This window comes from Lepidochelys kempii, chromosome 22 (genome assembly GCF_965140265.1).
Source record: "Lepidochelys kempii isolate rLepKem1 chromosome 22, rLepKem1.hap2, whole genome shotgun sequence".
NCBI classification, from domain to species: Eukaryota; Metazoa; Chordata; order Testudines; family Cheloniidae; genus Lepidochelys; species Lepidochelys kempii.
Window position 1 is genome coordinate 19,415,393 of NC_133277.1, and position 27,423 is coordinate 19,442,815.

A 27,423-nucleotide genomic window follows, 5' to 3' on the forward strand; every position below is an offset into this window, starting at 1 on the left:
TAGTGCAGAAAACTTGTCTGAAGGACAAAAGCAACAGGAAACAGACACCAAGACAAATCTGGAGTTCCAGTGAGCATTTATTGAGCTTAATCAACAAAATCAGGATTTTACCATTCATCTTTTCTGTACTCTGAACTCAGTGAAGATTTTCACATAGTCACAGCCTTCCATCACACGCATGTACATACAGATATACACATTCCCAAGGAAAACTCAGCTCCACTGGACAGTTTGCCAATTAAACAAAAAGCCAATTTTTCCCCTCCCTCCCTTGAATGTTCCAAGTTCTAGTCCACCCTGTTCACTTATCAGTGGAACACAGCCCTTTTAACAGGGGACCAATGGATTATAAACTTATTTGAATTGCAAACAAAAAACTTTTATTTTAAATAAGTTCCAGTTTGTTTCAATAAAGGGAACAGTGACTATTTTTCTCCAGACACCCCTTCCCCACAATTAATGGTTAAAATACAGCAAGCCTGTATCTTAGTATACCCTATCCCTCCCCACTCCCATCCCCATTTCTGTCTACACAAGAATTTAACAATGCTTCAAATAGGGGAACACTTTAAGCTGCAGAACAGTGACGGGAGCAAAGCTACAAGGCATACTACCCTACTCATGTACCGATTTTTCATCGGTCTGACATACTTTTCACTCCAGAGACCATGTATTTGTTGTAAAGAGAAGTCTTGGTTTAAAATTGGACTAAAACGGTCATGGCATCCAAATGTTCTTGGCTTGGACTAATTTTACCAAACTTTTGCCGTGGCAGCAACACTATTCTAGTCCCTGAGACCAGAGTTCACTCTGTTCCCATGAACCAATAAGCTCCTTGGCACTGGCAGCATTATCAAGTCCATTGCCGGCAATGGATAGTACACCAATAGAATCAGACTCCTAGCATTAAGAGACAGAAGTTCATATGTTTGTAAAAAAACTAACTAGAACAGCGCTTTTAACACAAAGGCTGAATGATGGTCTCTTCATGGCAGCATTATGTCAGTCACTGATGGAATACGACCATCTGAAACATTTCTAAATCCTTGGTGCAGACACCCTCCCCAACACTAAAATAAAGAACAAAGTTAGTCAGAATGAGATGATTTGATGCCAACATATGTAAGGTCTTTGTGTCAAGCTTTCATGTTCTCACCCTGCTCCATATAAAGACACAAAGCAGAAGGCAAAGGAAAGATGCTCCCATCTCATTCTGGAAATGAAAATATTTAAGACCAACCCACCCCCCCTCCCCTTGGCGAAACCCTCCAGCTACAGCAGTGCATTTGTACAACACACTTTGAAAAGCCAGTCTAGATTTTTAGTCACAATTCAACTGGCTACAGACTTGTGCCCCCATTTCACTACCACCTCCTTCCACTTGTGGGATTTAAGATACAGAATCTAATATCAGATTTATAGGTTAATGTATTTTTTTGCCTTCTTGGGGGAAAAAAATATGGAAAAGCATGTAAAATTCTCAATATCCCATTAAGAACTTGATCACAGAACAAATGTTTGACCTGGGGATTATTAAAAGCAGGTATTTGCTCTGAAATAATGAATACATGGAAATGTTGGCAAGTAGTCTGTAAAAATAAGAAGCCAGAAGAAACCTGACGGTCAAGTTTTACACACTCCTTCATGAGGGAGAAATAAAGACTAGGATTTGCCTAGTCATTTGGAGCATCTTTCCTTTTGCAAGTTCATATACATTTTAGAGATAGCCTATTAGCACCAGAATCAGACTGCTTCCTTCCTCTAGAGAAAGCCACCTAAAAATGGTGCCCCTGATAGTCTAGGTAAGTGCCAATCCTCAGAGGCAGACTTTAATACTTTCAATTTAAAAATTCTGTGCTTCAAGAGGGACCATCAGAACATGGCACCAGGCTAACCTACCACAAATCCAGGCAGAGCATGCACTTTTGACTCTCAGCACGGCTATCCTTTTCTCGTTGCATGTGCATGCTCTGTCATAAGATAATTTTTATTTACACTTTTCTTTTTATATTTGTTTCACTAAAATGATCCCTCTTCTGTCTCACTGAAAGAAAAAAAATCATACACTGGCTGCAGTACAAGAGCAAGATTTTACTTTTGGTCAAAATTTACCACCCACAAACTCCCTCCCTCCGCTAAAAAGCACCCCAAAACTACTTGTTTACATTTGGTACCTACCAACTTAATAAGTGGCTCACAGAGTGCCTGTGACCAAGCTCGAGTTTGTACTTTAGTGCAGCTTTTGCTACAGTTATTACAGAGTCACTGTAGATTAGGGGGAAAAAAAAAAACCCCACACTTTTCACCTTGAAAGTTGTCACCAGGAGGCACCTGGCTCTATTTCTGATCCTCAAGGAGTTGGATGGATAAATCTGGCCCCCCCACCCCCCCAAAAAAACCCAACAAAAAGCAATTTCACTTTTTATAGTCAAAATGGAGAGAAATTATTAATTCCCATATCCATATTCAGGTAAACAAGCAGTGTGAGTACAGCATCGGTATATGCAAAGTACAACTGACCAAAAGGGATTGCTTTCATCCAGGTGCCTCCTGACAAACTGTAGTTGAACAGGCCAAAAGGAAATTAAAAAAAAAAGTTTACTGGTTTTGATTTGTCTCACTCCTTTTGCCTGTAGATCAGGCCAAACATCAAGCATGTTGGGAGGGGCACAATTTAAAGCAACACTACTTGACCATAAAGCATTCTCCAGTAATATACAACGCAGAATGACAGACAGCAGTTCATGCCAAAAAACAGAAGATGGCAAGCAGCTTTCTGTGCCTTCAAAGTTAACAAGTTAAAGGATTTGCTTTTTCCTGCTCAAATCTATATAAAGGTTGTTCTGGGCAGAGTATGCACAATGCTGCAGGAGGTGAAACACCCAAGAAAGCTCCAGAACTGTCAGTTTATGTATGTAAGTTGGTTTTGTATTGTTTCTTTTAAACCCAAATTCACACCAATGTTCTGCTCAGCTACACTAATAGCTACTGGATTTCCCTCATGCCAAGGTGGAACACAGGTCTTTGCCCTCAGAGCTTGTAAAGTTCCTGGAATTTTAAGAAGGAAATCAAAGAGTACCTCAAACAAGTTAAGCTATAGTGTTTGAGGCTTTTCCAACCCAACAAGTAATCTTTTCCAAAAAGAGTGGCACAAGACAATATTGCAAGCACCAGAGCAAACCCACCCTGACAAGGGACACTTGTCTAGGCCTGCTCTTCATAGCGGTCAGAGCACTTTTCAGATGTTTAGTGTTGCAGAAAACTGAGCCCCTCTCACCTTTAGCTGCTCCCATAATCAGTCTAATCCCTTTAGCCCCAGCAACTTTCATTAAAAAAAAAAAGTTATATATGAACCCAAAACAGAAAAAACGTATTTACAAGTTTATACAAGTATACACATCCAATTTTCAATGGGACACTGTGCCAGAGGAAAGAGGGCCACGGTTCTGAAATAAGTCTACATATCAAGTGCTATAACTACTAATGGAGACTTATGGAAACCAGTCTTTAGTGTTCTGCTAGAGCATACGAGCTTTTCATATGGCTCCTGCAAAAGATGATAGGCTGCTCTTTCCTTCTAGAGCTATGATGTTGCACCTAATCAGCCCAGATTTTTAGCGGTTTTTGTTTTAAATACATGTATTTACAGTGTGGGTGAACTGCAGTTGCATATCAACTCCTCCAATTTAACAAAAAGTTAAACAAAAAAAGTGTTACATTACTGATAGTTTCATCTCGCAACCCTGGGCTTGACTATTGTGGGGGGAGGGCAAGAGACGGGTTGGGAACTTTTGACCTGGAAAGAAAAAAAGCTGTTGATTCCACGGGCTGTATCTGAAAGGTGATATTCTGAATGGTCTCATAGCATAAGGCACTTTGCACGAATAAGTAACAAGCTGTTTAGCTTAAAAACGGATGAGTAACCAGGGAGAAGTTGAAATGCACTCAGTCAGCTGTTGGAGAATTTGAAATTGCAGACAAACTTCTGTTCATCAAGTTTCTTCTCTTTTCAGGGTTTCTCTTCTTCCCTTGCTGCCGCTGCCCCTGCGCCCCCCCCCCAAAAGAAAAATTTTTAAAACCAGCAGTTTAGTGCAACTAATGTTCAATCAGCACACAGTGCAAACAAGTGAAAAAACAAAAGTATTCCTTCTTTTATCTTCTTTCTTCCTTGTTGCCAAATTTAAAAAGAAAAGAAAATATGTCTGAGCTCTTTAGTCTTCATAGTTCCAAAATGAAAAGAAGACGAAAAACCCAAAAAGAGAAGGATATCCCCAAAGAAACGATGTGTCACAGATCTGGATCAAGGGGCTTCAGCTTCTGGTGTTTGTAATCAAAGCCTAAAAACCAAAGATCCTGCAGTTAGTTTTCTCTAAAATTGTTTTAAAAAAGCTAGGAAGAAAATACAGAAAAGTAATTCAGTTTTATGATTTAGCAGCTTTTAAAGCTAACTGAAGTTCTGTTCACTTTGCTTGAAAGTTATACAAGCCGAACATTCCCTACTAAATGAAAGGCTATAGCATATATGTTGATGACTGCTTTTATAGCAAACCTAAGTGTCGAATAAAGTAACAAAACAGAAAGCTGCCACTCATACTGGGTGATGGAAAGGGAACAGCCCAAAAGATGAATGCATGGAAAAAAGGAACTTTCCTTTAAAAAAATAGGAAGCCATCGTTTGGTTAAGTGGCTAAGCTCTTTAATCAAAGATTTCAGAATAATTTATTTACAACTCTGAAAGCCTCCTGTATCTCAAGCACCCAAATCACAAGTGCAGGCTACACTTCCATGCCTCAGACTACCCACAACACACACTTTCCGCAGTCAGTGGCTCTCAATGGCAGCTCTACGAGGTATGCTAGCACCACACTCTCTTCTGAAGGCATTCTAAAATTAACCAATTCCTGTATGCTAAATCTCTAAGTTACAATATTACCATTAGCCACCAACTTTTTCCTTCAAAAAGGAGTCTGCTCTGCCAGCCACACAGTGGGTACAAGTTAGCCTGGCTTGATTAGAATTATTAGTTTCCCCTTCAATATTTCCAGTGAGGAAACAAATGGTTAATTTTTCCTTGGCGTAGTTTAATGAAGTTAAATAGTCTCCTCCTATATCTAGTTTCAGGGTGCAGCTCTTTCTAGAACAAACAGATTATGCATTGTTTCAGAGATCCATTAAAATTCCTGATCAATGTTTTGGTTCCTGCTTCCAGAAACAAAAGAATTGACTCTCTTTTTTATCATCTATAGGAAACATAGTACAATGACTGAGGTGGTGGAATCAAGTATCCACAGTCTCTGAAGGTCTATGTTGCTAAATTATAACCTCAGGGTACGTTAACTAGCACTACAATTCCAAACAACAAACATGAGGGATTTACCTCATCAACTGCAAACATTTTTGCTGGGTAGGCTGAAGCAGAAGCAGGAGACTCCCACTCTGTGGTGCTGGGAAGTGAGACTAGCGTTTTGGATTTTTTTTTTTTAAAGCCATTTCAGAGAGACCTCTAGTGGCAACCAAAGTGAATTACAGAAATAAACCATCCTTAACATACACAGCTTCTCTCTCCTTCAAGGAGCCTACAAAAGCAAATACTGCATCTCCAACAGATCAGGAAATGGGAAAGACTGTAGGCTCCTGGATGTCTGAATCTGTTCATTTCAATAGGTGAAATGCTTGGCTTACTGTTTCCCTAACAGAATGCATCTTTCCTCCGCACTCCCCACTTTCTCATTGCAGACATCAGCCCATCCTTCCTATATTCCTATTACTCCATAACCCAAGGATCATCTTTGGCATCTCTCTCTCCCTTGCCTAATACATCCCAGACAACATCCAAGTCCTTCCATTTCTTCATTCATAACGTTGCTAAAACTCTAGTTCAGGCCCTCCTTTTCCATCTTGCCTACTCTAACCTCCTCCTATTTGACCTCATTAATACTAGCAATGTAAATATCAGTTAAAAAAGTGAACCGGTTTAACTATTTAAATTATATAACTTAACCAAGGTTGCTCCGGCCCAGCCAGTGCCAGGGGCCTTGCCAGCATGGTGGAGGTCCTTCCCACCAGCTCAGTGCTGGGGTTCCTCCAGCTGGCACGGGGCCACCAGGTTAACGGTTAAGGTCGGTTAACAGTAAGTCTAATTCTTACCGGTTAACCTTTTACACCCCTAATTAATACACCCATTGCCCCTCACAAATCCATTCAAAACAGCTACTCAGACATTTTTCTTACCCATCACACTCCCTTTGAGCCCTTGTGTTAGTACTCCATTTCATACAAAGTTAAAATTTTGTCCTCACACTCAAGGCCCTTCACAACTCTGCCCCTCCCTACTCATTTAAATAGCCTTATTGCATCTGCCTTTCAACTTTCTCCACTCCAGTAATGCTAGCCTCATCCACTTGTTTCTCAGATTCTCCCACAGCCATTTCTGCACTTTCTTTCTTGCTGAACCTCATGCATGCAACAGCCTCCCCAAATTGATCTATAAGGCCATTACCAGCTCCCCCATCACCCACCTCTGCTGTAATGCTTGTGAGAAGACAGTTAACCAATAGCAGCTCTTTCAGTTGGGAAGAGCCAGTTTCTAAAAAGAAACTGAAATCAAGACCCATACATTTTCTGCAATAGCTAGTCTATGCAATCAGGTGTATTTACTTTCATCCCCTCATCCCTTGTGTCCCACTCCCTTGTTAGCTCTTTGGAGCAGAGACTCTCTTACTGTATTGCCTATACCAGTGGTTTTCAACCTGTAGTCCACAGACACCTGGGGGTTTGCAGACTAGATCTAAGATTTCCAAAGGGGTCTGCACCTCCATTCAAAATTCTGAAATTAAAAAAAAAAAAAAAAAAAAGAAGTGGCCTGTACAAAGCCTAATACAATGGTGTCTTGATCAGGGCCTCTGGGTGTTACCAATACTAATAAATCAATGAGGATAAGAGTCCAAAATTCAGCAGAGAGCCACGTTTATTGTCTCTTCCCTTCTCAGAGTTTCTTGTGGCCAGGCAATAAACTCTTATCTTATCTCAAAAACACACACAAAAGTCAGCAACTCAAGTGAGGAAAAGGCTGCTTCATACATTAATAAATCGTAAGCATGCTATGCCCATTCATTAATTAGTTTATCCATTGAGTTCACAACACCTATTCATGCATTTTGGCACAACATTACTGAACAAGAGGGTATGCAGGAGAATGATAGAGTTCAGATACTGGATTAGATCAAAACAGCTAGTCTGAAGGCTACCTCCTTATTTAGTGCAGCTCACCATGCAGAGTGGAATGGACAAATCAAAGGGGAAGGAAAGGTAAGAAAAGTGAAGTGAAGTGATCCATACAATCAACTTATTCTATCTGCCTCAATTTCTTTCCCCACTGCCACGCACCCAGCCTTCAGTTCAGTGGCTTTCTGAGCAATCATATACGCACATGGTTAAGGTTTCTCATCATCTACAGGTTCAGTATGGTATTCTGCCACATACAGGCTCTTGTCAATGTTGCTTGGGATGGGTTTAATTTCAGTTCCCAACTGCTCCTCAATACTTTTCAGGTTGAATCGATCATCATAGGTGATCAAGTTGATGGCCAGGCCCAGGTGACCAAAGCGACCTTCACAAAAAGAAAGGCTAAAGTAGTAACAGTTTTATCACACAAGTCTGTAGGTTGTCACATGACCAGCTTACACGTGATCATGCAGTAATAAAAAGGTAGTTTCAAACAAGACTGACCAATCCAAACCCTCAAGCACATCAGTACTGTAGCTATTTCAAGTTTCACATCCCCATTTATTGCTGTATTTTTTAGTATTGCTTCAGAAAAGAAAAAAGTGACATTTCTGCTCCTCAAAGGAGAAGAACCATATTAAAATACACCAATTAAACTCTACAGATTTCTGAACAGTCTCCTTTCAGGCTATTATCCTGTCTGATGTCTGCCCAATGACAAAATTTTATTGAAAAGTTAAGCCAATAATTGTGTGCAGAGGTTTTTGTTTAAAAAAAAAAAAAGGGGGGTGGGGCAAGCACGCAAAATTCAGTGTTTTTTATTCTCCCTCACCCTGATAACTCAAACACAACTGAATTCATACTTTACAGATTGAGTCCTCTCTGATGTGCCTTTGCTAGCTAGGAATGAATAATTTTAAGTTTCAATCCACTGACATTCAGACATCTGACAAAAATTTTTGGAGTATACACAGAAGAAAAAAGTGTCATGGTTACAAGTGTGTGTTACAAATGTGTGTTTACCAGCGGTTAATAACTGAACTACATCATCCTTCCTCTCCCCCCTTGACTTTCCTTTCTTTCTATTCTCTTGAAACTTCCTTCACACCACAATCCCCAAAAACATTCAGCTTCTCCTCAAAAAAACAAAAAAGTTGGTATGTCTGTATAACTATTATACTAAGTTATGGTTGTGTTTGAACTATTTTGAAAAAACGGAAATGTTAATTTACAATATATTGCTATTGTTGATCCTGTATTAAGATTTACATACACATACATGTGTCAAGACATTAATTGTAATGTCTTATTGTTAATGACCCCAAGTATCAACAAAAATCTTCTCTCTCCCTCCCCGCAGAAAAGCGTGTGTTTAAAATGCACATGCACACAGCTATTTGAGTAGTTTTCTTAGATTGCCAACAGAAGGAACCTGTCTTAGGAGGCTGAAAGTATATTTTGATTAAAATATTTAAAAATTAACAGATATTTGGGCCAATTTCAATAACCTAACCATTTAATCCTGTTTTGTATAATGTTACAACACACCTTAAAAGAGAAGGTCTTTACACAGCTTTTCCTTGGTGAAAAAGGAATGAAGTTTATCTTTGTACAGGCCATTTTAATTAAATTAAACAACCCACCAACTCGCTTCAAGCCATTTGAGAGATACCCACAATACTTCAGAATAAAAAGCAGAAGTAAATCTGAGCAGTAGCAAATTATACTTATTTATTTGCACAGCTTTCCTGAAGAACACTTCCCTTCCCTCACCTGATCTGCCAATACGATGGAGATACGTCTCTGCCAGCTTTGGAAAATCAAAGTTTATCACCACATTCACAGCTTGGATATCAATACCTCGGGTAAACAGATCTGAAACATAATTCCATTTAATTAATGGATTTTATTTCACCAAAAACCACTACACTAGCTGGAATGGGAGGGTACAACAGGAGCTAGGGGAAAAGGCTACCTAGGATGGAGAGGTTACTTGAGCATGATAAAATACCCTTAAAACATGGTTAGTATATTTAAGAAACTGAATGGTGAATCTCTCCTGTGAGAGCTGCTTATTTTGTATTTAAGTTTTGTTCAAAAATCTTCCCCTCACCCATTTTGGGCCTGGATAACATTGTGAAGAACCATCAAGACACGAGCTTTCCAGACTTGGTATTGAGGATCCTTCATATGAGGAACAACTCCTCTAACATTTTGCCTACGTCTGAGCATCCATTTCACAACACCCTTTTCCCTTAAAGGGAAAATACACCATTTTCAATTGAGTCTCTAAAGGCTTATACAACTTGTTTTCCAGCTAATTTAACTATTTTGCCTTTCTTCTGATGCATTTTGGAGAGGTTACTATTCTTAGAATACAAGCTTCCAATCAGGTACTGAATTGATGAAGTCAGCAACGCCACTCGTCAGCAACTACTGCAGTGTGGAATCCTGACAACAGGCTGAATGAAGGCAGGACTGCAGTTTCACACAGTTCTCTAAGTGTGAGATTAAAACAGAACACTTTAAAAACTTTTTTTCAAAATAAGAAATCAGCAATTTACCTTAATTTTGTTATCTAAAACCCCCCACAAAAATGTAACAGAACAAAATTAGTGCAGATAGAGTACCTACATACTTTTTCAACTAATTAATATTTTACTTGTATAAATGTTAAAAATACTAAGGTTGTGGCAAAGGCTAAATTACAAGGAGGATTCATAGGCAAGTTTGATCCTCAATAGTTGACACAATAATGTGCAAAAGTAAGCTATACCTCTCTATGTAGAAATTACTTTAAGTTAGTCATGACTCATGCACTCTGGTAGTTGTTATCCTTTCAAAAACTAAACACCAATTTATGATGAAGTAAGGTAATGACTGCTACCTACAACATATGGGGATGCTCTGCAGGACACTAGGAGCTTGGCCAGACTATGTAACAGATAAAGTAAGAGGCCCCAAAGGAAGATGCTAGTTATTAAAAAGGTTAAACAAGTTTTTTCTGGTTTCAGAGTAGCAGCCGTGTTAGTCTGTATTCACAAAAAGAAAAGGAGTACTAGTGGCACCTTAGAGACTAACCAATTTATTTGAGCATAAGCTTTTGTGAGCTACAGCTCACTTCATCGGCTGCATTCAGTGGAAAACAGTTTTTTCTGTTATATTTCAGCTGCTTCTAAAATTATCCTATATAAAGAAGTATGTCTTAAAAGCAGTCCATGTGTCAAATGCAAGACTAATTAAAGGGCAGTTTTATAAATTACTCTTATACAATCGTTTAGGTGGGACATGAATAAAACTCAGCATAACAGGAAGGATGCTACATGGTTCACGATAATATGCAAATAATGAATGCCTCAAAAACATTCCAAGTCAGTGTTGGGGGAGGAGGGCAGGAGAATTTAACATTTGCCTTTTGTCCTTATTTAGCCCTAGTCTGCATATATATGCCTGAAATCTCACCTTAGGCGTTCTTGCACAATCTTACTGTAACATTTAAACAGTAATGTTACATAACAGAGATACAAATTGATTGTTTAATAATTTGTTAAACTAAGCACCTAGGAGAATAAAACAGTGTTATAAGAAATAGCCAGCATGGATTGGTCAACAAATCATGTCAAATTTAATTCTTTGTCTGGATTACTGGCCTTGATTTTAATAATGCTTTTGATACAATTCCACATGATTCTCATAAACAGATTAAGGAAACATGGTCTAAATTGAATTACTATGAGGGCGTGCACAACTGGCTGAAAGATTGTACTCAAAGAGTAGTTCAACGGTTCACTGTCAAACTTGGACAATCTAGTGGGATCCCAACGGGGGGTCAGTCCTAGGCCCGGTACTGTTCAATAGTTTCATTAAAAATTTGGGTAATGGCAAGGAGAGTAAACATAAAATTTGCAGAGGACGTCAAGCTTGGAGGGGTTGCAAGCACTCTGGAGAACAGGATTAGAATTCAACATGATCTTGACAAATGGGAGAATTGGTCTGAAATCAAAAAGAGTCAATTCAATAAAGATAAATGTGAAGTAGTACATTTAGGAAAGAAATATCAAATACATAACGACAAAATAGGGAATAACTGGGTAGGTGGTAGTACTGCTGAAGATAATCTGGGAGTTATAGTGGATCACAAATTGAATGAGTCAATGCAGTTGTGAAAAAGGCTGTGAAAAAGGCTAATCTGGAGTGTGTTAACGGGGAGCCCCATATTAAGACATAGGAGGCAACTGTCCTGCTCTGCTTGGCACTGGTGAGGCCACAGCTGGAGACCAGTGTCCAATTCTGGAGACCAAACTTTAGGAGAGACAAACTGTGATGTGGACAAACTGAACAGAGTCCAGACAACAGCAACAAAAGTGATGAAAGGTTTAGAAAAACTGACCTTTAAGGAAAGGTTAAAACAACTAAATGTGTTTAGTCTTGATAAAAGAAGACTGAGTGAGGACTTAACAACTGTCTTGAACTATGTTAAAGGCTGTTATAAAGAGGACAGTGATCAACTGTTCCCCACATCCACTGAAGGCAGGACAAGTAGTAATAGGCTTAATCTGCAGCAAGGGAGATTTAGGTTAGGGATCAGGAAAAACGTTCTAACTATAAGGGAAGTTAAGCTCTGGGAACAGACTCTGGCATTCCGTTCATTGAAGGTTTTGAGAAGGCTTGAGAAACACCTGTCAGATGGTCTAGGTTTACTTGGTCCTGACTCAGCACTCAGGGGCTGGACTACATGACCCCTCAAGGTCCTTTCCAGCCTGACATTTCTTATAGTCTTGAAAGATTCTGATCACCGAAGGTTAGTATAGTTTTCTTCATTATGATAAAAAGCAGGTGAACTGATTGCATCTATAGTCTGGTTCCAGTTGCAACCTGTAGAGTCAAATGATCTGTGTTTGCTACTAAAACTGAAAAAGGATTAAAGAAAGGAAACACTTACCAGTGCAAACAAGATTCCGGCATAAGCCATTTCGGAAATCGTGGAACACACGATTACGGTGTTCCTGGGAAAGCAGAAAAAAATAGCAGCAGCTTTTACAAATTGAAACATGGGTCCTACTACTTCTCTCCCCCATGAGCTGGAATAAACACTGGAAAAATGAAAACTGAACACACTCTTTAAGAATAATACTGAGCACTTCTTGTGCTTTCATCCATTTTACAAAGTGCTTCAACAAAAGAGGCTTTTGGTACAACTTTTGGGTATAGATATTTAAACTAGTCAGAAACTGAAGCAATTCCCGTGGATGGACAATCTGTTTAAGAGTGCCTCTTAAAGTACACAAATTTAAAGTGCTCTAACTGAAGAGCGTCTATCCAAAGGGCTTGTATGAATTTAACTACATCAGCTTCTGTACTGAAAAGCTACACAAAATTTTATTTAGAGAAGGCCTGAAGCAGACAAATTAAGTGATTTGCCAGAAGTCACAATAAATCAACTGGGATTAGAAATCAGGTCTCCTAGTAGTACACTTGGATTACAGCTGTCCTAAAGAAAATCTAAAATTTAAAAAGTTACTTATTTTCATTCCAGATATTTTGACTATCAAGTCTTTTTCAAGACATTGTGTTATTTGTTGAGTAAAAATATTCAATTTACTTTATTGCTTAGAGATCTATTCGTAATTTATGTTATAAATCCATGCACGACAAGTCAGTCTCTTTCTGCTAACTCAAGTCTTCACTCACTACTCATTTTATTTGTAGTGTATGTATTTTTACATATCAATAACCATGGCCCCATCTTGGCAGCACTGAAAAAATTCAAGCAGTATCAATCTTAATCAACCAGTTTAAATAAATGATACGCCTGAGATGCATAAACAAATATGCACTGCATTGTGCTGTGAAGATCAGCTAGTTGGAAGTCTGATTTGTGCCACTAAAAAAACAACTTTTTATTCAGACATCAATGAACAGTCAATATTGAGAGCAGCCAGAAAACACATTAAAGTTTGTTTTCCGCCTGGGGAGTATTTGGATTAGTCGTCTTACCAGTGAGTAGCAGCTGAAAAGTTCTAACATCCATTTATAAAAAACAAATGCGAATCAAAAGGTTTTAAAATGAAATTTGGTTACAAACGGCATCTGAGCCTACCACCAATGTTTGCTAGTTTGCGGAGACAAGATCAGTATTGAAGTCTGGTGCTAACCCATGATGAGAACTGACCTAAAATTGTGAAACATATCAATGGAATCACATAAGACAACTAAAATGTAAGACATGAAATGTGTATCAAAACTGGTTTTAATTAAGGTGCTTTTGATCATGTGACTGAGTTGCTGTGCTAAGAAATAGGATCACAATTTCTTTAATTAAGCAGTACAAACACTTCTGAGTTACAGTTCTTGAAGGACTAAATATTACAATTCTAATTCACACCTGTATTAAGTTTTTATCAGTTGCTTTCATACTAACTGGTATAGCTTCACACTCACCTGCCTCATTTTAGCATGGATATAGAAGCAGGAATAGCCCAGCTGGGAGATCTTCTTGGCTAGCAGTTCAACCCGTTGTGAGGAGTTGCAGAAAATGATTGACTGGTTAATCTGGAGCTGAACAGAGAGAGAGGCGTTAAACAGCAGCAGCATTTTACTTACAAAGCTTTGAAATCTGAGGAGAATGCATCCCTTTCAGAACTGCAAAACATGTATCCGGGATTCCAGCTATAAGAAGTCACTCACTCTTCTGGCTGCAAAGAGAAGATAATGACAGTTCTCCTATCGAGAGGACTGCAGTTTAATAGTACAGCAAGAGAATATGCATTTTCAGAAAAGATCCTGGGCTTCAAATTTCAAAGCTATAGCATCAAAGTAAATAGTCCAAGATATCACTGTTCATTTAAAGAAAGCCATTTTTTAAACAATAAAAACACTAGGTTAAGAAAAATCTCCTTTCTTGCTAGGATGCATATCTTTGCCATTAGTTATGTTCTGAAGGATAAATGAAGTGGTTCAGACTGGTGTTCTAGTTGCATCACACTGTCCAGTAATATACTTACCCTGGAGAATAGCGTATTGAGGCAGTGTACTTTCTGCCGCTCAGTTACATAGGCATAGTACTGGGTAACTCCCTTCAAGGTCAATTCCTCCATCAAGTTAATCTCATAGGGTTTCTGCAAATGGGAATTCTGAAATAAAGAGGCATTTCAAATTAAATTAAGGTAGAAAAGACATGCCTGTCTACTCACAAAAATTAAGTATTTTCTTACCTAACCTACTATCCTACCATTTGAGATGCATCACCTGTCAACAGTTATGCTAGCACAACCCTGACAGATAAAGCCAAACAGGAGTGTGCATCCCAAGACTGCAGTTGCACAGATAGTTTTTTCTTATTAATACTGGCTATGTACAATGGATGTTTATTTAATATTCCCATTTAATGTTTTTTTAGGATACAAAACTAAATCCAGAATGCAACTTAGAATACCCATGCATAAATCACATCAAGAAAAAAAAAAAACCACCACCACCCTGTTTACATGATGCACATTTACTTATGTGCATGAGGGCAAAGTCTCCAGACATCCATGCACTCCATACCCAAACGGACATCAAGAGGCCACTTACCATGAACTTCTGTACACTAAGTGGGAAAGTGGCTGAGTAGAGCAAAATCTGCCTGTTTTTAGGTAGCGTAAGAATAATGTCCTCCATTATTTGAACAAAATCCTGAGATAGCAATTTATCTGCCTGTGATGAGAAGAAAAAAATATATATACCAGTCCTGCAAATTCTGGATTTTTTTTATTAATGTTAAGTTAGAAGAACATGAAATATAACTAATGTTCTCCTCAACTTGTAAGGTAGAAAGCTTGCTTTGGAGTATACTGCTTCATGGACAGCTTTATTTACCTACTAGGAAAAAGCTTTACTTCGACTGCAGAGATACAGAGAAATGCAATTTATGCTGCCTCACTTCCAACTCTTCCAATTTAAGAGCCATACCAGACTGAGGAAGGAAGAGTAGAAGAGATTTCCCATTCCTTAACTGGAATTGATAGATTCTAAAGCCAGAAGGGACCCTTGTGATCATCTAGTCAGACCGCAACTCAGGTCATAGAACTTACACAAAATAATTCCTAGATTCTATATATCTTTCAGAAAACATCTGATCTTGATTTAAAAATGGTCAGTGATAGAGAATCTACCAGCACCCTTGGTAAATTGTTCCAATGGTTAATTGCTCAATGTTTAAAACGTACACCATATTCCTAATCTGAATCGGACTTGCTTCAGCTTCCATCCACTGGATCATGTTACCTCTCTCAGCTAGAATGAAGAGACCATTATTTAATATTTGTTCCCCATGTACATACTTACAGACTGATCAATTCCCCACCTTAACAGAAGAGCAGCCATACTAGGTCAGATGACTGATCTATCTAGCTTAGTATTGTCTGTCTGTCTGGCAGCAGCCAGTACCAGATACTTCAGAGGGCAATTTCAACCCTATTGTCCAGTCCCAGCTTCACACAGTTGGGAGGTCTAGGGACACATGGAGCACAGGGTTGTGACCTTGAGGATCTTGTCTAACAGCCACTGATAGACTTATCTCCCCCCCCCCATGAACTTATTTAATTCCTTTCTGAATCCAGTTATACTTTTGGCCTTCACAACATCCCACAGCAACAAGTTACACAGGTTGACGGTGTGAAATACTACTTTTTGTTTTAAACATGCTGTCTAGGAGTTTGATCTTGTGTTACACATTACCCTTCGGGTAAATAATGTTGTCCTATTCCCCTTCTCCACACCATTCATGATTTTACAGAGCTCTATCACATTCCCCCCCCAGTCATCTCTTTTCTAAAGTGATCAGTCCCAGTCTTACTATCTTCTCATACAGAAGCTGTTCCACACTCCTAATAATTTTTGTTGCCCTTCTCTGCATCTATTCCAATTCTAATGTATCTTTTTTGAGATGGAACAACCAGAACTGCATGCAGTATACAAGGTGTGGGCGTACCATCAAATGTATATACTGACATTATGATTTTTATCTTTTATTATCTATCCCCTTCCTAATGGGTCTTAACATTGCCAGGTTTTTTGACTGCCACTGTAAATTGGGTAGATGTTTTCAGAGATATCTCCACAATAACTCCAAGGTCGCTTTCTTGAGTGGTAACAGCTAATTTAGACCATATTTTGTCTGTATAGTTGGGATTACGTTTTCCCAATGTGCATTACTTCGAAATTCGACGTTATTACGTCCATCTGCCGTTTTATTGCCCGGTCACCCAATTTTGTGAGATCTCTTTGCAACTCTTCGCAGTCAGCTATTTGTAAGTAAAACAGATTAAGCTCCTTGAGTCTATCATCATAAGGCAGGTTTTCTAACCCTTTAATAATTCTCATGGCTCTTCTCTGAACCCTCTCCAAGTTTTCAACATCTTTCTTGAACTGGAGACCCCAGAACAGGACAAACTTTTCCAGCAGCAGCCACACCAGTGCCAAACAAAGAAAATAATCTCTACTTCTACTCAAGATTCCCCTGTTTATGTATCCAAGGATAGCATTAGCCTTTTTGGCCACAGCATCACACTAGGACATCAAGTTCAGCCAATTATCCAGTACGAACCCAATGTCTATTGGATGTAGCAAACTATTTCTCACATCCCCACTCTCCCAGCCTCCGACTCAGATTCAGTTGTTTCAAGAGAAGCTAGAAGGAACGTTGCTTTTACTCTACTGGAGAACAAATATTTAGTAACACACTCTTCAATCTAGCAGAAAACGCCAGAACATGATCCAATGGCTAGAAGCTGAAGATAGACAAATTCAGACTGGAAATTATGCATATATTTTTTTAATGGTGAGAATAATTAGCCATTTGAACAGTTTACCAAAGGTCGTGGTGGATTTTTTAAATCAAGATCAGATGTTTTTAAAAAAGATACGCTCTAGGAATTATTTTGGGGAAGTTCTATGGCATATGTTGTACAGGAGGTCAGACACCTTGGAATCTATGAATCTACTGGATCTTTGTATATCAATTTATACTGAAAGGTTTGTATTACAACAAACAGTCTTTTTAAATGGAAGAGTAAGAGCTACCCATTTCAGAAGAGAGATTGTAGGACCACTGAGCGTTAGGTTAACAAAGTAAGGGGAAAGCAAACTTTCCCTATCAGTTTGCTTTTAACAGTCTCTGAGACAAGTACATCCTGAAAACTCTTCCCCACAGGCTACTTCCCCACCCCGAAAAGAATGCAGAAATGGATCAATCTCAGCTTTATGTCATCAACAGAAAGTCTGAAAATTTTACTGGCCAGCAATGCTCAATGAGCAGGCCTGCCGAGATGTGTCATTGTTTTAACTTCCTGTTAATGATCTGCGAAACATTGAAAGATATTTAAGACAGCGACTTGCCTCATCCAATACTATCATCTGGACATGTTCAACTTTTGCTACTCCTTTCTTGATGAGATCCAAAATTCTTCCAGGGGTAGCTATCACCACATGCACTGTAAATTTTATAAGAATACACATTAGGGTGAATTTTTGCTTGGATACGACAATTACATTAAATCAACTTTAAGGGCCTGTTTGTACCAACAGTTTGTGGAAAATTGGGGTGTAAAATCTACCTCAAGGTAGCCTGACATACACTAATCATCTACGTGGACCCCGTTCTCACATGCTATAAGTTATGTAGTATGCTCGGAGGTATTCCGGTTTCAAAGCGGTATAGATCGAAGTGCACTACAGAACTTACAGTGCACTGAAGTAGTGTCCACCTGGACAGTTGGCACATGACATATTCACACCCCAGTTTCCTGCAAACTAGACGCTTGCACAGACCAGTCCTTAGAGATGAATATAGAAGGGATGCATAAAACCTCATCCTGGCTCATAAAAGGCCAATGCTAGTATAACAGTAGCTGAAAGGGAGATATTTTAATGCTGTGTTTTGCAGTACTGTGCAAGCCACTAAGGAGCAGCAACCTTAACTGGGAAGTGTCCTTACCTGTATCATCAAGCCTCATTATGTCATCACGCAGATTGGTTCCTCCTGTTGTTGCCATCACTTTGGCACCTCCCATGTGTTTGCTAACCTGGATACAGATCTGACTGACCTGCAATGCTAGTTCTCGAGTGGGAACGATCACCATTGCTGAAAGAGAAGATGCACAAAATCCTCAGCACAAAGGATGCATTTTATCTTTTAATACTGCCTTCCTCCCAGTTCAAAAAGGCACTAAAGAATGACATCCTTATGAACACGTGTACTCAAACTCTATAATGAGTAAACTTTAAGAATTTTCATAAACCTTCTTAAACCCGTTAATGACTCGTCATGGAAACGACATGGGTATTCTTCATGACAAGGAAATACCACTGTGTTGAAGCACTGTAAGTTAACTGGCATTCCTTGTGTAGGATTAAATAGTGCCAGACACAACTTATACCCCCAGCCACCTGTACGCCACACTTCTTTTTCAGGGCATATAAGCAAGGATGATGAGAAATCTGTAATAGCTGAGATTTTCAAAGCAGTCTTGGGGATTAATTTTAATTGAAAGTGCGTCCAAATCCCCAGGTTGCTTTGAAAAATTCAGCCACCAATTTTAGGTATAAATCTGCAGGCCATCAAGCTACACTGATACCTACAATCTTCTAATGTCCCATCCCGCCAATACTGGTGTGCAGCAACCGGGCTACTCATGTTAGTTCCTAGATGGAGCTTTATGTAAACCTGTCTTCAACTCACCTTGTATATTGTCCTTCTTTAAGTCTAGCCGTTCAAGTAAGGGAATGAGGTAGGCTCCGCTCTTGCCCGTTCCATTTTTAGCTCTAGCCAAAATATCCCTACCAGATAAAGCAATGGGAATACTCTCCTCCTGAAAAGCAAGCACAGGGCAATGCAACAGTAAAATAACCTCAACTACAACTTTAAAAAAATAGGCCCTGTTTAACACTGACCCTGATAAGGGACAGGAGAATTTTCCAGTGCAACACTGAGTTACAAGACCTATACATGAAAGTACACCAACCTCATCACAAAGACAACAAAGTGATCAAGAAAGAGCATTTCAGCATCCCACTTGTGAGAAAACTGCTCCCAGTATCCCATTTATCAATGCCCTACTACTCTAGCCTGGTCATAGGCAGAGTGAATGGACTAGCTACCACAGGAATGATTCTAATATGCAGAGTACATACATATTAAGTACAACAAAGGAGATGGGGGAGAGGTGCTCTCAAACTATACCATGGGGAGAGAAAGGCTCTCCACCATAACCCCCATTCCAGACACCGATTAGGCCAGGAAAAGTAGTAGGGAAAACTGCCTGTGTGACTTCAAGATCATATATATATTTTACCATTACATCATGAAAACAGAGGGCTTATTAGCTTTTGAAATTTAAGACATCCTTTATGGAGCCAGCTCCAGACTCAAAGACTAGAAGTATTTTTCTTTCTGCCGTTCAGTAAAAAGTATAAAACCATTCTTTAACACTTAGACAAAGTAACAGAGATAACAGAGCCCAAGTTAAGATAAGTGTTCAGAATGCCTTGTATCATATTCTCCACTGATGAAGTGAAATGGACTAGTTGTGTGTACTTTAATTCTTCTCCAGTGCTCAGTTAAAAAGCCACCACACACACACACCCCACCCACTAAAAATAATTTGCAGATCACAAAACAAGAGAAACATCAGAACAAGAGAGTGAGAGGACTTTATGGGGGGTTGTACTAGCTTCCATCGAAGTACATCTCAGTCACCTTTTGCCCCACCTCTGCTGAGAGGTTTGCGATTAGACTGGCACAGCGCTAAGGGGTGAGATGAACTGCGGTAAGATTCTACAGAGATTTTTTGTGATGACTACCTCTGTGGTGCTCAGATCAACTCAGAGCTATTAAGTTTGTCCATAAAAAAAGAACAAAGATTGTTGATGTCCACAGGACTACTTACACATTTGAAGCATCTTCGCAAATTGGGGCCTACAACCCCCTAACCTCTCTACGATAAACAGAATCATATGTCAAGCCTTCAAAAAGTAAAAAAGCCAAATTTCTATGTTACTAGGTATTTTTTAGTTTGGTATGAAGTAAGTTTTTCAGAAATTATACGGTCAAAGCCTTAGTGTCAAAACCTCAAGTATGCCCAAAAGCTTTCAATAACTGACTAGGAGATATCTAAGATGAAACAATCCGCATGTGGCACAAAGAATCTGTTCTGTACTAACCTGAATAGGAGATGGCTTTTCCCAGCCCATTTCAAAAATTCCCATCAGCAACTCCCGTTTCAGACAGTAATCTTCAAACTCATTTCCTTTTGTGGAGGTCACATCCTGAGCAATTAAGAAAGTAGAACGGTAACACCAGTTCATACAAATTATCCCCATAAATTGGTCTGACTGAATTAATTTACACAGATTATAAAACCAGGACAAAGACAAGGCAAAATGCAGTAACAAGCCCTTTCCCACCCTCCATCATCATACAGTAGTTCACAAAAATCTGTGTAGTGCAACCATGGATAATTAGGTAGTATTGGTTACTGGGGAACCAAGCAAAGTAATCTGCATACACACTTAAAACATATCCGTTTTGAAGCAAAAGCACTAATAGACTTCATCCTGTAGTATTCTTAAAGTAAAAATATATCCTGAGTTTCAACATATTTGTCAAGTATCTCTACGAATGTATATTACTATCTCCTTTTAATTAAGTTTTAAAAACAGATCAAATGAATTTTCTCACTGCTAGCACACTGTCACTGCAATTTATCTCACACTCACAACCCATTGCTTGTAGTGACCTTTAAAACATCCTTACCGAAGTTTTGATTCTCAGATCTTTTGGAGGGAGTTTTAAAGTCTTCTTCCAGTCATCACCAGGTCTGCAATGTGAAAGCACTAGTTAATAACCCTAAATAATTCTATTCTATTTTAGTAACAATTAGTACTTTGCACAAACTAACAAAACCTCAACATGCCTGTGAGGTAATTATTTCCCCAGTTTTACAAATGTGGAAACTGAAGTACAGAGATTAAACTGTTTACCCAAGGCAAGGACCACCATGGCAAAACAAGAATTAGAACTCAGAAGTCCCTGAATTCAAGTCCCAAACCCAGAGCATTATACTTCCCTCTAAACAGCATCCACTTAAATGGTGCAATGTAGTAAATGCACCAAAGAACCTGGCATAATTATGTCACCCAGAAATGCTGCTCTTATCTTAGACAATTTTAAGAGAAGAGTCTCTCAAGCACAGATTATCTACTCGCTCTTATAACCATTAGCAAATATGATCAACAACTGTTCACCTCATCAAGTTCCCCTCACTATTTCAGAGCCAAACATGACAAGTAACATACTGGAAAAGAAAAGGAGTACTTGTGGCACCTTAGAGACTAACAAATTTATTTGAGCATAAGCTTTCGTGAGCTACAGCTGACTTCATTCGATGAAGGGAGCTGTAGCTCACGAAAGCTTATGCTCAAATAAATTGGTTAGTCTCTAAGGTGCCACAAGTACTCCTTTTCTTTTTGCGAATATAGACTAACACAGCTGCTACTCTGAAACCTGTCATAATGGAAAAGGTTAGTTTCCTTAATATTAGCCAACCATATCTTTGGAAAAAGATATGACAGTTCTTATAATCCTATGACAACACAGTACTGGTCCATCATAACCTGTATCTGCTCCAAACAGCGTCAAGTGCTCATATCTAATGTCTTGAAAGACATTAAGAACCCATAATTTATTTATCTAATTTGCACAATGCTAAACCATGAGGGGGGGGAAAGGAGAAAAAGTTCTCTTCCCATCCCCAGCTGATGGGCTAACAGGACATGGTGAGCTGATTATCAGCAACTCAAAAGATTTTTTACTATTTAAACCAAAACTATATGTTGGACCACTTTTGTGAATTGCATTCTCTTCATCTGGCAGGCAGTTTCTTCAAAATTACTAAAGCAGTTAAAAGCATAAAGATGTTTATAATTTTCATTCATGCACTACGGAAGAAAAATAATTATCCATACACAAGTCTCTAGTTCTTATACAGACCAAAACTTGAAACTGGATCTGGAACAGTTCTTTACTCCAATTTCCAACTCCCAAATCCACATTTTATAATGCATTTTCAGAAATTCCTAAATTGGGAAGGGGGAATGGGGGAGGGGTTTAGTGTTGCACTTGTTCCAGGTACACTTTATTCAAACCTGTACTGGTATAAAAAAAGTGTTAAACTGGGGGATCAGACATTTTTTAAATCATGTTTTGCAAATCAATCAGGAAAGAAAATGAGTGGTTTAAGGTCAATGAAAAACTGGCATTCCCAGTTTTAAAATATTTAGCTCTAGTTCTAGCATTTAATGAAAAATATCTACTAAATGTCATGTAATTGACCTATGTGTGTGTGTATATATGAGTGGCGTGGGGGACAGGGACACAAGACAGTTCTCTGAACAAAGTAACTTTAAGGTCCATTATGTCACAACTTGCCACCTGTATTAAAACCTATAATCATACACATTCATATTAAACTACAATAGACTCCACATCTTCCCCTCACCCCAGCATCAATCCTGAACAAGGGATCAGGATGAGAATACGTTTCTGGGGAAGAGCTATCAAGAAAAGAAGAAAAGGAATTAAGATAGGCCATCAACCTTTGCTTTTCAATAGTATACAACTTGACAAAATGCCTTAACTATTAATTCTCACAACTGATAAATAACCAGGATCTGTCAGAGAAAGTCTATTAATTTCACATTTATTTTCTCAATTATCAGTACTTCATATTCCTCATTTGACAGCCTACACTGAATTTTAAAGTAACAATAGGACATAAAACTTAAATATCAACACAAGAATCTTAAATTCTCTCCAACGCCTGGTAGCTCAAACAAGTGTTTCAGATGCTGCTTAACATTTATGCAAATACTTACTTAATAGCGGTGGTCATACTCTGTGCTTGCTGTTGAGTGCCATTATTGATTGTGTTGGTGTTTTTCAGCTGATTCATCTGTTGTTGAGTCTGTGTCCCCCCACCTCCTGGGCCCCCACTTGGTTTTACAGGGCCTCTCAGCTGCCCATTCTGACTGGATAGACCCATTATAACAGGGTTCTCTGTTCTGGCCGTGCTCATGTTTTTATTTGTAAAGATGTCTTTTTAGACTTCAAAACTTTGAAAGTCAGTACAGAAACTGTAATAACAGTTTATTAGACTCTCCAAAATGAAGAGATAAATAAGTCTTGCTCAATATATGAGTCCTTTATTGCAATGCAGGCAAGCACCTGTAAGTCACTCAACAGTAAAGTAGTAACTTGCTCTGATGCACCGTGGAACAACTTTTTTTTTTTTTTTTAAAAAAGCCCTCTAACAAAGTTGAATTATATCTGAATTCACTCACTTCAGTCTGAAAAAGATGCAGAAAAAAAAACAATTAATACATGGATTTAGGGTGTAAAAATATATCACATTACTATGATCATTACAAACTATTTTGATACTTTAACTGAAGCATCACCTGAACAAGCATCCAAATCCTCAGTACTTTAAACAAAGGCACCCAGAAGATCAAGTGTCACGAATAAACCAAAAGTTAACTTCCCTACTTAAAACTGAATACACAACTATCGTTTTATGGCATCATGTGGAACTCTGTGAAAATGTGCACTCTTGACATCTTTTATGTGATGAAATGCTTTACAAATATTAACTACACCCCAGGAACATAGGTATGAGTCATAGAGATTATTTCACCCAAGCTTGAAGTGCAGCCAAGGGGCAGAACACAGCAGCTGTTTACCACCACAAAGCAATGGTGCACATGAATTAAGGACAGGAGATGAAGAATAGGACTGTTATCTCGGCTCTCTATGAGCTAAGATCAAGTGTAAGTAGTCTCTTGGCCTATCCAAGGCCGTGATCAAGTATCTTGATGTTTTTGGTCTTTTGGCCTTGAGATGAAAACCTTGCCTGTGTCTCTTGGACCTTGAAGTGAAAAAATTATCTAAATTATAGGGAGAATTGGGGGTGGGCACACTATGCAATTACTTTAATATCTCAATTGGAGGAGTAGGGGAGAGAGAGTGTGGGTGGGCTTTCTAATATGATAAGTAAGATGAAAATCATCTGAAGTAATCAGAAAAACACTGGAAATCCGAAAGCAATAAATTCTATTTCTGTTTAAGGAGAGGTTTATTTTAACAGCTGGTTTAACGGGTAAACTACAATTTAAAGAACAATAAAACTTTAATTTCAAATAGCGAAACCAAGTCCTTCACTCTCAGTGAATCAAAACAGCTTCCTGTTTTATTACATTCACAAATCAAAAAAAAAAATGCTCACAGTGGTTAAGTTTTCTAATTAGAGATAGCAATTCAGATACAAATGTATCATTAGAGATTTCCCTCTTAATTTTTTAATTGAGCTAACACCCTTTGAGTTACGTTCAAAATAAGTTTGTCACTGGAAAACCCGCCTGGTGCTCTCAGAAAACAGATACATACAGAACAAATTTAAAGTTAGTGGCAGGAGTATTGGAAAAGTAACTATAGCTGACTGTTTGGCTAACAAGATATCAAACACACACACACACACACACACACACACACGACCTGTACTCTTCATAGAAAGTAACCAAAGTACAAAATTGTAAGATTAATTTGTTTGAAGTAACCCTAGAATTGTTACTAACAAGTAAAGTCTACAGGCCTATCAATAGCAGTTTCAAAAAAGGATTTACAGGCTTGACATATAGTAAGTATCATTATCTCAAAGCAGCTGCATTTTACACAATAAATGTAAAACAAAGGCAGCACTGGTTGATTACTGCACTCTTACACAAATGTTGTTTATAAAATACCTCCCCATACCCAGGTAAAATCCACCCAGAGAATTCAAATATTAACATTCCTTAAAGGGACACCAATATCTAATCACTTTAAAAACAGTTAAAACTAGTTTCAGGTACTACAACCAGATTCTGAATATTTCTGCCAACTTTTATGGTTTTACAATCAAGTTTTTATTTTTTTTCAAACATTCCCTTTTCCTTTATTTATTTATTTGTGTTTCAAAGTAAAGACAGAGCAAATGACTTACTATGGAAGGGAAACAATTAGTATATGAAGTACTGCCAACTGCACAAAGCAATCTTAAAAAAATACTTTCTTCCAATCTCTGTCAGTCAGTCATTTTAGATGGTACTCTTGTTATGAGTAGGTGAAATATTTTCGGATGGATGTCATTTTCAAGTACCTTTAATTTACAGGGACACTGTCATAGTAAAAATATTTTTATTTTTAAGAACTCAAGGGAAACACTATTTGGATTTAGACATTTCCCTTTTGTGTTACAACTCAAATATCAAGCATATAGCTAGGACAGTAGAACAAAAAAGATAAACAGCAGAGAGATACAGCAAGAGGTAAACTCAACTTTAAACTTTTTTAATAATGTGTTGTTAGTAACCCACTTTCCTTTTTATTTTACCTGGCAAAGTGCCTTTAAATATCTTAACCCACACCCACAGTAGGATCCCAAAACTTTAAAGTATAACATGTAAGAAAGTAAAACGATATTTAATAAATCTGAACAAACCTAAAATTTCAGGGACAAGCAACACCACCATTTTGAAAGCTAGTGCCCTCTACTAGCAAAGCTCACCACCCCCAGTCTAAGCATTTCCTTTCTTGATTTTGACCACGTATGCAGACTATGGAAGCCGCTGCCACTACACATTTCCACTGCCCTTTTGCAGAAAACATCCTCCTTTCCCTGAGGAACTTTGATTTTTGCCTAAAAAGAGCACACAATGCTACATGAAGAAACACAAAATTGGGGGGTGCTTTTTAAGTGACTCCAGGAACCACGTCTTCCATTGTTTGCTAGGGTTCAAGCAAACAGTCCTACAGAATCCTGAGGCCGAGGTGAGCTGCTCCAGAACCGACCTATATTTCCTCTAATGTAAGGACCTCACTGCAGCTTCAATCAGTTTAGAAATTTCAACCATATGCTCATCCTTCTCCCCACAAAAAAATAACGGAACGTTTCATTTTCAGAAAAACAATGGAGCGCAGCAACTTAAGCACTTTTTATTGATTCACTCCCACATCGCCATGGGCCTCTGCCTGGGACTGACAGGAGCTCTAGTTTGAGTGTCCGGAGAAGTCTGTGCAAAGCTTGGGGAAGGGGGCGATTTCACCAGGCAAAAACAGGAGCAGCCCGGCTCCCCCACAGCCGAGGGGCGCCCCGGTTTAACAACAAACGTACATAAGCCGCGTTTATTTGCGGCCAGACTGGAGCAGCCTGGAGGAACAGGCACAACCCTAAAAATTTATCTGCGCAACATCAGCGGGCACCCGACTCCGGCAACATCCGTCGGGGAAACAAAAGATCATTCCCGCCCCCTCCGGGACCCAGGCACCGAGGGGGCGGTGCTCCCCAGATACACCAACCCCGCAGGCCAGTGTAGGGTCCCCCACCAGAAACACCAAGCGCCCCCGCACCCCTCAAGGTCAGACTACCAGATACACGTCTTCCCCCACTTCACGGCCTCCCGCCCCACTCCTCCACCACCAGCCACCCACCCCGCAGCGCCGCCCCCTCGCGAACCGCTTGCTCCCACCCCCGGTGCCCTAACATGCCTGCAGCCCCCCCATGGGACACCGACCCCAAGCGGGCGGGCGAGACGAGACCCGCCAAGTCCCTCCGCAGCGCTCCCCCACCCCCAGTCCGAAGTAGCCGCCCGCTAGGCCCGGCCCAGCCCAAGCCCTTCTCCAGGGCAGGCCGCAGGCCTCACCAAAGTACAGGTAGCCGATGCCCGCGCGCCCCCATGCCCAGCCCCGAAAGCCGCATCCCCGGCAAGCTGCTCACCGCCGCCGCCGGCTGCGCTCCCCCGAGTATAAAAGTCCTCGCACTCGCCCGCTTGGTGCCTTGTTATGGCGATTCGACGCTCCAAGATGGCGGCTTCCTTCTTCCTCCCGTGTGCCCTCCCCCTCCTGGCCTGGTAAGCAGGCAGGCCCAGCCCCTCGGCCCGCCTCCGTTACCTCAGCGCTAGCCTCGAAGCGGCCTCCTGGCGGAGCCGGTGCGCCCCCGCAGCACACGCCGGCTCTTCGCACCGGTACCCCACAGGCGGCAGCAGCCCCGCGGCGCCAGCCCCGCCCCCAGCCCCACCTACCCCAGCTCCCACGCCGCTGCCAGCGCCCCACGCGGAGCCCACCCG

The 27,423-nt window shown here is 39.7% G+C and overlaps 1 protein-coding gene across 2 annotated transcripts; it reads right to left on the reverse strand.

Annotated features, from left to right (window-relative positions):
• Positions 1-59: 59 nt before the first annotated feature.
• Positions 60-27,284, reverse strand: DDX6 (DEAD-box helicase 6). Of its 2 annotated transcripts, XM_073320593.1 has the most exons (14): positions 27,075-27,283; positions 23,140-23,610; positions 21,020-21,083; positions 20,428-20,532; positions 18,947-19,076; positions 18,203-18,349; positions 17,601-17,699; positions 14,800-14,918; positions 14,229-14,357; positions 13,666-13,782; positions 12,167-12,230; positions 8,998-9,099; positions 7,430-7,609; positions 60-4,337 (listed from the first exon to the last, which is right to left on the reverse strand). In XM_073320593.1, exons 2-13 carry the CDS (start codon positions 23,337-23,339, stop codon positions 7,434-7,436), a joined length of 1,452 nt encoding a protein of 483 aa, XP_073176694.1. In that variant the 5' UTR covers positions 23,340-23,610; positions 27,075-27,283; the 3' UTR covers positions 60-4,337; positions 7,430-7,433. The 2 variants fall into 2 exon arrangements, with proteins under 2 accessions (XP_073176694.1, XP_073176695.1); XM_073320594.1 differs by lacking the exons at positions 60-4,337; positions 7,430-7,609 and having other exon boundaries at positions 9,035-11,217; positions 27,075-27,284.
• Positions 27,285-27,423: the final 139 nt, after the last annotated feature.